This window comes from Ptychodera flava, chromosome 12 (assembly GCF_041260155.1).
Source record: "Ptychodera flava strain L36383 chromosome 12, AS_Pfla_20210202, whole genome shotgun sequence".
In the NCBI taxonomy this organism is placed as follows: Eukaryota; Metazoa; Hemichordata; class Enteropneusta; family Ptychoderidae; genus Ptychodera; species Ptychodera flava.
In genome coordinates, this window is record NC_091939.1 from 27969892 (window position 1) to 27983426 (window position 13535).

The window sequence follows — 13535 nt, forward strand, 5'->3', positions numbered from 1 at the left end:
CAAGAGCATTAGAACTATTTCTTCAGCGGGCATTTTAGTAGGGTCAAGGATATGATTTAATAAAATTCAAAAAAACTGGACATGGATTCTATACAAACTTAGTGTTGATAATCTATTTACTAGAGTAATTTAAGAGATAAGGTAACATGTGAGAAAAACCTACCGTAACGAAAACCATGGAATAATGTTCAAAAATATACTCCCAAAGCAACACAAAATTTGAAGTGAAATTAGTGTAAGCACTATAATGTTTGCGAAAGGCATTTGCATCAGTCACTTTATTTGGCAGCCCTATTGTTGTTGTTTTTAGCAAAAGATCTACGATAACCTTGAAGTGATGTTCAGAATTTTTGTTTGCAAGAAACAAAAGACCAAAAGTCACATATTGTTTTCACTGGAGTTTAACTTTTTTCCTCTTCTTCTTCCTCTTCGTCTTCTACTTCTTCTTCTGCCATAACAATTTTGCCAAGACAGATCTCCAAAACCGCTGCTGTAGCCTTTTCAAACTTGCAGGGCGCATTAAACATACAAAGTACGAGTGACATGACCCTTTCAATACAGTGGGTCGTGTGACATGGCTGCCATCTTTGATTGAAATATTGAATTCTCCCTAATTTGCATAAAATCATGTAACTGTTAACACCATTTTTAGGCGACGTTATAAATTCAAAATTTCAAGGTCATTGACCGTGCCGTTTCTGAGAGGGAGATTCTAAGTAATTAAATTTATATTTTTCCATAACTAATTGGTTATGCAAAGTCCCCGTATCTCGGGAACTGTACATGGCCTACAGGTTTTGCCGGGTTCGTGTGAGCCAGTATTGAACCATTTTTTCGACAAATTTTGGATTACCTTGATTGTCCTTTGACGTACTCCCACGCAAAGACCGTCGCACCAAATGACTTGAAATTTGGCACTTGGGTAAAACTTAAAGACCACATTTTACATTTTTGTTACCATGCCGACTGGTCATATGACCCAGCGGCCATCTTCGATTGAAACATTTAAATCAATCTCATTTCCATTAAACGGTAATCAATCAAAATTCTGTCAACAGTATTTGTTGACAACAGGGGAAGGCTCCTTCATGGCAAATTTTAGAGGCCTGTGTCAATCGAATAATGTCATGTATGGGCCAAATTGACCCTGGCATCATACTGTTACTCATTAATTATGCACATATCTAATTTTAAGGTACGGGTATGACGCATTCTGCAGTCTGTACTCACGGTATTCACAAAGGCTACAAACATTTGATATTGATTTAAGACTAATTGTAATACATTTTATTTGACTATTTGCTTCAATCGCCTGTTTGATTGAAAGGAAACTTGAAAGCAGGTTTATCAAATTATAAAAAGTCAACAAACGTCTACACACAATTGCAAAGACAGTTTAAAATAAGTCAAATATTGTAAAAACGGTGCAGTTATAATCAATGAAACTATCATTCATGTCGAATTATTTACATTCAGGCTAAGTAATGAAGACACGCGTTTCTTTATTTATCGGTCAAGTTCAAAGTGACGTTCGGCATTTGAATAAGCAAAACGGTATTTATTCTAATTATGGCGGAAATTTATAGGGTTATAAAAGGTATTCAGAACAGATCACCTATGCAAGCTACTCTCTAGAATGGCAAGTATATGCAAACACCACAATCATTAAAAAAATATTCTGTTCACTATGAATTACTCAATGGTAACAATATTCTTGCAAAACTACTAAAACTGAAGTTAGATATCAGGGCAAATCAAAGCTTAGGCCTCTGTTTCAAGATCATTCAGAGTTACAGGTTGTTCATCGTTGCCAGCAAGTGCCCATGCAGCTCTCTGAAAGATAAAATTGACAATTTTGGTATTATGTGATATTCGTTGGATATTTCACTTTCATATTGACGGCAAAGAAGTTACTCCAGCTTTGAAGTTGCGCGCAATAGCGGCTTACAGTGAGTGACTTTAAATTTCAGTCCCGTCTTCTGGCAATTGAATCCTAGTAGAGAATGTATGAAGTCATTTCAGAGTTGTAATTACCAAACAGCACTACACATTTAAAACACCTGTTCATTGCACTGCTCATGTGAAGACAACAGTAAAGAGTTAACATACCGGAGCGAATGGTCTGTTGACGAATCCAAATCGTTCAAGTGTAACGGGAGCTACTTTCAGCTTCTCTCCTTGATGATGTATCTGGAAGTCATGACCATAAAAACAATTTTTAATGAAGTGAACTTCAGTAATTGTTAATAACTTATTAGAATAGTTAGACGAGCAAATAATAGGAAATACTTTTAATATCAAGACCAGATCTCATACCATATTGTTATTGTTTGTGCCAGTAACTCCTGACACCTGTGTCAGACTTGTTCCCATCATGGCAGTCTCCTCCACCTTGCCATCATTCTTGTCAACTTGTGTCTCCTCAGTAGGATTTGTTGCTTCCAGGACGATCGTCTCATCTATATCTTCCTCTTCCAATTCACAATTATCCTCTTGAACATCAGACACGGTCGTGGTGTCTTCAGTTTCGAGTTCTCGTCGATCTTCAGGGATACTATGTTGTTCGTCTTGAGCGGGAGACGGGGATCTTGCGGTCAAATTCTTCATTTCCGTTTCGCCCAAAACTGGTTGACATGTTGTCTCTATTGGTTCAGGTCTACGGTATTAAGTGAAACAGGCAAAAAAGACATTTTCTAAGAATTTTATGGAACAGGTTTAGTATCAATACAATCATATATTCTAAAAGAGAAAAAATCAGAAAAGACAGAGAGAGTACTAAAGTGCTTACGCAACAACCGTCATCTTTTTCTTCTTTTGGTGAAGTCTGCGACATCCAATGATTGTAAGTGCGATGAGGATGATAACAACAAATACAACGCCAATCAAAGCAGTGTACGAAGCTGGTGTTGCCCCGCTACATGGCCAGTTGACATTTTCACAATGACAAGAATGAGCTTCTCCCTACAAAGGAAAGTTAAAAATTCTTAAATTGTTTAGTAAGTTACAGAGTTTCTAACAAAATAATCTTACATGTGAATTCCGAATGAAAGCCAGCCTATTACTTTGATTGAAATGCTCACTTGCAAAGTGGTCACATCAGACAGGAGTCAGATTTTGCTGCAAAATGGAATTGAATGATGTTTAAAGCTATATTTCTATACTGAAATTTAGCAGTCGCCGTGTTAAATTTGAAATCGTTACTGTGGAGTAACAATTATAGGAGAGTAACGGATCTTACCAGGTCGACACATGTGTAGTTGTAAGGGCATGGATTTGAATAACACAAGCTAAGTTCAGTCTCACACAGTGTTCCAGTAAAACCTGGAGGGCAGCTGCACGAATACCCGTCAAATCCACTTGTTCTCTCTGTGCTGGAGCAATCTGGATCATGCTCTGGTCCGGTGCATACTCCACCATTCATACATGGGTTGACAAGGACAAACACGTCAATCACAGCAACCTGAGAATATGCACCGTCTTGATCGACCGCGTTGATTTTGAACGAGTCTTTCCCGGTGAAGTCAACGAAAGGCGTGTACTCTAAGGCGCTGAAGACCCAAGCCAGTCTGTCTCGCTCATGAGGAATCACGAGTCCACAAGGAAACACGACTATTGGTACGTCGGGACTTTGGACAGAGAGGTGTTCGTCGGTTATATTCATTGGACCACTGCAGTCACCATCAATGAAGGTAACTTGGGTGTGCTGCGATCCAATTATAAGTTCACCGTGTTCTGGGGGATCAAAGGTTAATGTAAGCATGTCAGATGTGTCTGGATCAAATGCTCCAACAACAGCTTCAAGTCCAAGGTAGAAGTCATCATCAGCATGACGCTGTTCTGCTGTCGTTGTTGTTGGCGCGTTGTGATCGTTGTTGAGAACACTTCTGTGATTGACAGAAAACAACAGTTCGGGATTGTCATTAACTCCCCTTATATTCATTTCAATGGTGGAAACCGTCGAGAGTTCTTCAAAGTCGTCATCCCTGTCTTCTCGTGCAATAACTGTAACATAGTCGACGCCGTAACAATCTAAACATGGCCTGTACGTGAACTCACCATCAGCGGACACTTTCACACTCTCAGCAGAATGCGGTGATGCTGGATCGAGATGAAACGTTATGACGTCATCATCCGCATCAAAGGCCGTAAGTTGATATCTTAGAGTGCCTCCATCTTCCCACATCCATAGATTAGAGGCTGAAGTAAACACAGGTGGAGAATTGCTGAACGGTCCTATGATTGCCAATGTAAATTCAGTGGGACCAGAAAGAATCCTTGGTTGACATCTTTCCGTCGTCGCCCTGTGTATGACTCACTTACGCTCGTTGTTGCACACACCTGAACGAAATATTGAAGCAGTATGTTATGTTATGTTATGTTATGTTATGTTATGTTATGTTATGTTATGCTATGGTATGGTATGGTATGGTATGGTATGGTATTAGGTTTAAAATCAGCTGTCACATAAACAATTATAACGATCGGTGATTTTGAACAAAATATTACGAAAGGAGATTCTTAAGTTATTTACCTGTACCGTCAACAAACTGTTTTCTTTGTCGTGTTTATATTCACCGAAACTTTCCGAGCAAGTATGGCTTACATCTTTCCATTGATGCATCTCTATAGCAGAAAACAGACAAATATAAGTATCAGTCTGGTATCGAACCTCTACGTCTAGTGAAAGTCAACGTTTATGGTTAAAATGTACAGTGTTCAGTATCAAGTGGCTTTAAAGTTTGATAAATTTGCCATCTGAAAACTGTAATTAATTGTCTACCAATATCTAGGTGCATGGTACGAGTTCTAATGCTGACATTTTTATTTCGGTTTGAGAAATATCAAGAACAATACTACACCGGACCTACCGCTATCCCAGTACAAAATCGCCGGCTCCGTTTCGCTGCTGTCGCTGGCAAATGAAGACGAATCATATCCAACAGATAACTCGAAGGGTTCTGTTAACGGCGTGCCACCAATAGTTGTGACGTAAAATGTTGGTCCAATGATACTGCGAATTCTGTGTAATTAAATTGTGATGATTGCGATACATTTGGTAAATGCGTACATTAACTGGGATACATTGATAAAATTATTAAAAAATGTTATGTCACATTAACATTTTAAGGAGACAAAATAGATTTCTTCGGCAGCTGGAACGTAATCGGAGTCTTTAGGAATCGCCAAATCATAATGGAACATTCACGATGGTAAAGTGCAGGAGTGTTCAGCGTACCGAATTCTCTGTACACCAAGCCATGAATATTTAGCATACCTTCTGTGCAGATACCTGTCTGTGTCAGCCATCGTTGTTTCGGGGTCAACTATGTACGGTGTGAAACTAGTTGACGCGTCAGATACATACTCATCAGTGACGTCATCATGATTCAGCAAGCCGACAATCACGTTCTCTCCCGTTTCCACTGATCAATAAAATATTTGTTGTCATGGTCAGACGTTTCTTCGACTTATCTATCTATATAGCATGCTATTTTGAGTTCGTTGAAAATTGATAATCACGTTTAGCTTACTCTAATGCTACGAGTTTTCTTCTTTTTCTCGCAACGGAATGGAGAGAATGTGTACGTAAAAAGGTGAAGTGTAGTGTGGCAAGATAAAAGAATTGTCACAGATAGCGCGACTGCTAGAACTGTAATGTTTAACTTCTATTATCAATCTTATCTCCATTATTATGGTTCTCCGCCTAAGATGTGGAAACCTAACATTTCGATGGAGGTGGGCCTGGAATTTAGATAAGGTCAGGGGTACCATTTGTTTTGGCAAAGGTATTTGGAGGCGAAATAAAGAAATTTATATGACATCATTTGTGGTTTGAAGGCAAAAAATCAATCTATTTCAAATATTTGACCACGTGGGTTTGTGGCAAGGAGGAAGCAAGAAACTGTGGATCAAACAACATCTGTTTCATATAACGATCAAACCAGTAATTTTGAAGCGTAATTGTGCCATCACACGTATAACATTTCTATTATTCGTATATTGTCCCGTAATTAGGAGTACATTTGGATGCGAAAATAAAAGTATTCACCATTTTCCTTAAAACCTGCAGATTTGACCGAGTCACCGTGTTTATGAAGGGTTTTCACACCACTCTTGTCGATTTGTAAACCATCTTCTGCTTTTAACAGATGATCTTCCGCTCCTTGAAGAAAGTAGAAATAAAACAAAGGGAATTCAACAGATTTTCGATCGGATTCGAAACTACAACGTACAGCATCTAGTCACCTAGCAAAGACATTGCAATCAAAACCGCCCCGCCAAATTCCCACTCTTATAAAGAGTGTCAATAACCTAGCTAAGCAGTGTCTCTGTGGTACATTTTAATTACACAGTACATGTGCAGCATACGAAAACTTGTTAAAACATAGGACAGCAAAAATACAATGGAAGGCTTAAAACCTTTGCCCAAACTTTCCTTAAGAAAACTTTCAACCATTCTCTTTAATCAAGAATAAAAATCACGGGTCCTCGTGCAAATTTTACTATTAGACAAACGAATGAAATATTTACTGGTACTGGAAAGTTAAAATAACCACCATCCCTGCGTTATCTATATGGGCGAAAATAAATCAATTTAACAAAAATAAGCCAGTGAAGACTTTATTTATTTCGTAGTCTTCAAAATGAGCGCCTGCAAGTGGTAGGCCTATATATATATATATATATATATATATATATATATATATATATATATATATATATATATATATATATATATATATATATATATATATATATAAGTTTGTAATTAAGCAGTCGGTGAACTGATATTCATGTTCGCAAAGTGTCAGAAGTACATTAAATGTTTTTTATGACTGGTTATCATTATTTATATTTCTTAAAATATAAGTAAGCCAATGATCAGTTTTCTGGTTGTAGGTGTTCTCAAGTACAATCTTACTCGTTATTGTCGTTTTCGAGGATTGCATATCTTCACAGAGGTGACCCTTCGTGCACACTGTTATTCTAGACACCAAAGTCCTACAGAATAAATAATACGTACATTGTCGTGGAAGAATTAAGTTTAAGAAACGATACATGCAGTTTTTCAACGGGATGAAACAAATAAGTGAAGGGAGAAGTATTCAGTTTCATCGTTTTTCGAAGAAAATTTACCTTCCAGGTTCCATATGAAACCTGTCTTCATAAACTGTGTCATCATCGAGATCTGCGCCCCCTGTTTTTTCGGCAGCCTCTCTGATATCTGATATGTTTGAGATGGGTTCGTCTTCGACGTAAATGGCCCCATCTTTTACAGTAACTGTACCCGATTCGTTGAAGCCGACCTGAGTCTTCGGAAAGATGTCCTCCATACCTTCTGAACTCCCGATTGAGTAATCTGGAGACAGAATTTGGATGATAAGATTCGTACCTCAACTGTAATGTCAACGCTTGAAGAGATTGCACTGAGTGCTAGTACACAAAACGCACTGTTCATATCTTATACTTACAGTAGGCATCGACGGAGACATCGTCGACAGCTGTCCACGTCAAACCAGTACTGGACTGATCACCACATAGACCAGAAGGTGGCGCATCGCTGTCTCCACATAGAGAGGTAGTATTGCTTTCTGTGACATCGGGTGGTGATAGTACCATGGCAACTCCTGAGATAGAGCATAGTGTTCATTTAACCAGGTAGAAGAATTTAATCATATCGTAATGCCATAAAAATAACTGTAATTGTACCTTATCGTTCATATTATACCAAGGTACGTTACACTTTGAGAAAAGCAGATCACTCGTCAATGCTGGTAGTGTGTTGATTCGCATCTTGCAGGGCAATCACATTAGATCACACATGGAAACTTTCGATTTAATCGACTAGAAAGATAAGATAAACTGCCGGGATATCAATGAACGGTTTTGCAGTTACTAGATCACTTACCTGATGTCGACTTGACCGTGACTAGTCCAGCACTATTAATAGACCACACCGTCACATAGTAAGTTTTCCCATCTTCCAGTAGCCCTAGAAGTTCATCGTTCCATACAAAGTTATCAAGTCCAACTGATACGAACTCCTGGATATCTGTAGCATTCGGCCAAGTTCCTATGGCCCATTTGCATTCTTCTACCTGTGATAAATTACGTATCGTACAAATGATTCTGTGTTGTCAAGCATCGGCACAAGCGATTTTAAATGAACCAATTGTGACCCAACATGTAGGCCTATACCGTAAACGATTTATACACCGTTCGGTAGGTGATAAGCCACTATCTGTACCGAAAAGTACTCTCTGTGTTGGTAACTGGCTGATATCGCCACACTTCATACAGTAGCCTTTGCCTGACAATTTCGGCCGTTCGCGGGCGCTGCGGCGCTCCGCGACCTATACCACAGACAAATAGAAACACTGTGTTTTTATGTGTCTGTGTCGATACCAATGTGCATTGTGGTGTAGGGTCGAAGGTCGGGGTTGCGGAACGCCCGTTCACAGTCAATTGCTGCCTTGGCAAAACCTGCATTGACTCTTTCCGATCTGATACACGTCTTTGGTCATTTAAAATAGACGGATACGTGGAATGAAACCCTGTCGGCGATGAGTCAGCACTAGATCTCGCTTACCTGACTGCCAATATCGTACACATCCCATCGTACAGCAATAGTCGAGTTACAGCCTTGATAAGTCACTGGTTCGTCTTCCGACCATGACAGATCAACATGGTACAGATAATCAAACACGGGAGGTGTGTCATCGATGTATATGCCATCGGACGAGGCCAGTGCATATCTTCCAGACCCTTGTGATTGAAAATATGATAATAGACCGTTTGCAATCTTATTGTTACCTCGATTTGCAACTTTCATCTAACATTAAGGGTGGGCGCTGGGTCGCGCATCAGCGCGTATGTGGTAAAATACGCAATCATCATCATTATCGTCAAATTTTGCGTAAATGGAAAATCTAGTGTCATCTATTTTCATCAAAGAATCCACACGAGTGACGACCAGTGAATGCCACAACCAGTCCAAAATGCGTATTCTATTGAGTTGTTTATGAGCAATAAATTTTTTGGGGTCTTCAGCGTGTGTGGGAAGGGGGGGTTTAGGTACTTAATAGCGAGCGCAGCGAGAGCGGCCAAAGGCCGCTCGCGAAGCGAGCATTAAGACTAATGCGTGTACAAGAAATTTAGAATGGAATCTCTATATACCTACGAGTTTGAAAAGAGAGCACAGTTCCATGGAGGCGGCCATATTGAATACTTTTACACTGATTGCGTGAAATTAAAGATATTATCTACCACAAAAACTACTTGACAATGTGTATTGCCGACAAAAGAATCTCTCTCTTCCAAAGAAAGTGTGAAATTTGTTTCAAAATGACTATTTTCGATCACTTTTGAAGGCCCGGATCGGTCATCACTAGGCGCCGCCATTTTGAAACAAGCCTACTCTCGCGAGAACGAACGGTCAACTCACACGAGAATTAAAAATAGTGTGCTACCAACGGGAATATCAAGTACGTGTTTTACATTAGACTGCCTCTGTTCCCCTCCCTGTTTAATATAATAAACTGATCGGAATCATATAATTTACCAGTTTTAAATAATTTTCGTTAGTGAACTTGGCATTTCCGAGTTAAATTGCTATAAATGTTATTCTAGAAAACAATTGACAACAATTCAACCTCAACGAGTCAATGGGTAAGTTATGAATCATGCATCAAACACAGAAATTAGCATGCTATTGCCTGAAAACATCAATGACGATATACTACGCTGCGCTCGCTCTCAGGTCAGACCTGTTACATATTAGAGTTGAAAACTATAATTTTTTTACCTGTGACAGCCTTCACCGTAAAGTAATACACTGCAGTTACAGATTCTGTTTCGCCATCTTCTTCGATAGTTCTTGTTGTATTCAGAGCGAGGTCAGTCATTTTGACATGGTATTCAGTCGTGTCTCTTTGCGAACACTCGCTGTCGCACGACTCGCCGAGACACTGGCTACTGCACGGTATACATGGTCGGTATACCTGCGTATAGAGAGAACAACCACAACAGAATAAACTTAATTTCCTTTTAACAACATTTAACAAGTCCAGGAAATAAGAATAATTGAACACATATGGAAATAAGCATAATTTTCGAAATTTCAACAAGAATTAAATAAGCGAACACAAGCGGTATATTGTAGACCATCGGTAATGTTATCAAGGAAAATAAGTGGATGAGTCACTTGGCAGACGTATAGAACGTACTGCATCAACAAGTGAAGTGACTTTGCACATGCTCAGTATTGCCAACATAGACAAGAATTGCAATATAGTTCAAACCTGAATAACTAAGCAGTGCATTATTAACATACTTTACCTCATAAAAGGGAACAACATCATCCAAAAGGTGTTCAGAACCAACACCGGCAAAGTACGCAACGATCGGGTTGTCACCACTACGAAATGGATCACCGAATCTACACATTGCATCGGCTGATGGAGGAAATCTATTACAAGACACGAGTACGTGAAAATATGTCTATTTTGAAATAAAACTAAAATGAATAAATCACATTGGGTGGATCGTTACCAGCATATATAACTATATAATACATGTAGGCAAACTCTGTGATTGTATAGTGGATCTGTTGACAGTTATAAGCAACATGTGTCAGAATGTGTTTTGTTATCATTGATGTCAATGAACCCACTGCTTGATCAACGGTAAAACTGTGACAAAGAGTTTTACTTTTTGTGAATTGGAAACCATGTGTCTCATGAGAAAACAGAACACAAAGAAATGGATCTTTCGTACGCTTTCGGAACCATAATGATGCCCTACGGCTGTAACAACTGCATTGTCGAGTTGAACTTTGCATTAAAAGTGAAACATAGTAACTCCGACATCGCTACGATCAAAATAAGCGTCACCTAAATTTGTTTGGACAAACAGTTGCTTGTGTAAAACAGAAAAATGGGATCCATTGGTTAAATGCTTGCATATATGATAGAGAAAACTTTGCACGTACAAAGTTTCTCTGACTAAGTAGTGCCAAAATACTTCACAAGTCAGTCACACGAGGGCAACTCTGTACAAACTGATTTGGTCATCTCACTGCTATCCAAGTCATACGCACTTTAACATATGGGTTTACCTTATGTTTCTGAAGAAGGCCGTAGATTCCGGAAGAGTGAATACATCGTCAAAGGGAGAAATTTTGCCTTCGGCGTTCCACACAGATAGAATGAATTTGGGATCCATGGAGAAGGGTTCAAGTCCAACCATGAACGACAATGCTGTGCCATCAACAAACAGTTCGAGTGTCATCTCATTCTGCGAAGAGATCACGTGATTAGTTATGACAGTCATCTATGGACGTACTATGTATTCAGATGTCGGTTCGCAAAACAACGTCACAAGTTTGAGTTGCAGTAAGGCCCTTAACGTACCTCCACAGTTTCTCGATGCTTGCATGTAAAGACCAGATATTAGTTAATGCCAAAATGTATGGTAATCTAAGTGTAGAGTACCTTGTTCTCAAAATATAATCATGCTACTAAATGTATCCAATCTAGAAAGCATATCATAAGTGCATGTAATACTTAATATAAATGACAGGATATGAACGATTTACTTATGCCTCCACTTACTTCGTTTTCAATACTGAAAATAAATCGCTGAACTTACAAAATGTTAAATGTATATAATGTAGATTCAAAATATACGACATAAAAAGCATTGAGAGATATGTACATATATAACTGATGTCCATACCTGACTTGCTGTAACTTCCAATACATACGAATGCCATGCTTCGGAAGGATCAAAGTCCAACTCAGCGATGTCATACATCTGTGGTTCAGAGTTGTTGTAATATCGGAACCACAGTCCTACAAAATGCTTTACTTCGCCGTTCTTCTCTGCGCCTGTGAAGGAAACACGGTAATTTGTAACTTCTCTGGTAAATTGATGGTTTAAGATACGGCTAGACAAATGTTGGATTTATGCGGTAACATAAGACAAGCTTGTGCAAGTGAAGGGTATGTGGAAATTGAATGGATAATTGCATTACGTATTTGAAGATGTGATGGCGAACATGAACAGTTACACAATCCGGATGCAGGAAAAGAAAAAGGAGAGCTAGCAGCTAGAGCGATATTTAGTATCTCAAATTTGTTGTATATTTTTTATCTACAGTTGACGAACTGCTAGGTTACAAGGTGCGGCTTGACAGTGTAAGCTATCAGAATGCAGGGGTTAATTATAAACAGCTTTCATCGCAGCATGGTCGATACTATATGAATAAATGCAACATGTACATGCTTCAAATGTTCATATTAACGTTAGCATAGTGCGTAAGCATGGGAGATATTGAACGTATTCGAATGTCATTAATCATTGTCAACGATTAATGACAATGACAATGTTCAGTGACATTGAACATAGTTCCAAGAAACGTAGAAATGCTTTTATGCCTTTGAATAAGAGTCACGGTCTTAACAGTTTTCACATATCATGAACGTTGCACAGAACAAAATGACCGATACAGTGAGAGCGTATCATATTGGTTGGCAGGTGTCAATTACTCTCAGTCGGCAGAATATTCCATTTACATGTATTTATTGCCATCGAATTAGAGACTAGCAACTACAAAACCATATTCTGACTGCCAATAACTCTGTAGTTGAATTTTAAAAAGAAGCAGTCTTACCTGGATAAATCTGAATTCCCATTGATTGGTAGACGATAGACTTCAGTTCAATGTCACCTTCAAATGTGTCATCTGGATCGTCGTCCTGGACTATATCCCAGGGTACCGCTGTAGTGTGTACGGCCGTTGTCGACATGCTGGTAGTAGTAGTAGGCATTGCTGTAGTCGGCTCAAGATTTTCAAAATATTCTGTGCAGTTACACAGGCAATTGATATCTGAAATATAATTTTCTTTATTAATTTATCTATTTATAGTAGAATGTCGACTGCCGGATACCCGCTTGACGGCTAGTGCAGTTCATACGTTTCGCATCAATGAAGTCGACACTTAGACCAAGTCTCGGTTGTTGGGTGAAGCAAACTGCACGGCACATAACATATCTTCAACGTCAGCTTTTTCGGCAAAGAAAAAAACGAGGAGCTGTCAACAGTCTAATGAGAATGTACTTTACGTTTTCCGTACAAATAAATACATTTTCAACAATCATTTACAAATTTGAAAAACATATCAATATTTTCACGATTATTTCTGAACCTTCTGTACCAAACATTCACTTTTTTTACCGAAGAATTCACTTAATATCATACGATCGTGAAAGAACCCAGAAATGAGAGCCAGAGACACAGAGAAACAGACAGGCAGGCAGACAGACATAGGGTTTAACTTGTAAATGTATTACCTTCGTCTGCGAATTCTTTCTTTTGGTTGCAACACATTCCACAATCATCGTACTCGCGCTCTTCGTCCAACCAGTCCTCAGCAAGAAAGGAACTTCAAAGTCGCCAGCCACACCATCTGGTCCATCCCAGAACACAATGCTGGTGATACTCGATAAATTCCCCGACGCAGCTTTGATGTCAA

General features: G+C 38.9%; 2 protein-coding genes across 2 annotated transcripts; both read right to left on the bottom strand.

Annotated features, from left to right (window-relative positions):
* Window positions 1-1260: 1260 nt before the first annotated feature.
* LOC139145545 (uncharacterized) lies at window positions 1261-4287 on the bottom strand. Its single transcript, XM_070716775.1, has 5 exons — window positions 3239-4287; window positions 2789-2961; window positions 2317-2656; window positions 2110-2190; window positions 1261-1833 (listed from the first exon to the last, which is right to left on the bottom strand). The coding sequence occupies exons 1-5, from the start codon at window positions 4181-4183 to the stop codon at window positions 1762-1764; spliced, it is 1611 nt and encodes a 536-aa protein (XP_070572876.1). The 5' UTR covers window positions 4184-4287; the 3' UTR covers window positions 1261-1761.
* On the bottom strand, window positions 4234-13492 carry LOC139145544 (uncharacterized). The gene is made up of 16 exons (XM_070716774.1): window positions 13354-13492; window positions 12674-12889; window positions 11737-11888; window positions 11117-11295; window positions 10339-10468; window positions 9806-10001; window positions 8591-8766; window positions 7910-8099; window positions 7473-7628; window positions 7138-7360; window positions 6923-7002; window positions 6050-6163; window positions 5276-5423; window positions 4869-5020; window positions 4532-4623; window positions 4234-4338 (listed from the first exon to the last, which is right to left on the bottom strand). Exons 1-16 carry the CDS (start codon window positions 13388-13390, stop codon window positions 4234-4236), a joined length of 2346 nt encoding a protein of 781 aa, XP_070572875.1. The 5' UTR covers window positions 13391-13492.
* Between the last annotated feature and the right edge of the window lie 43 nt (window positions 13493-13535).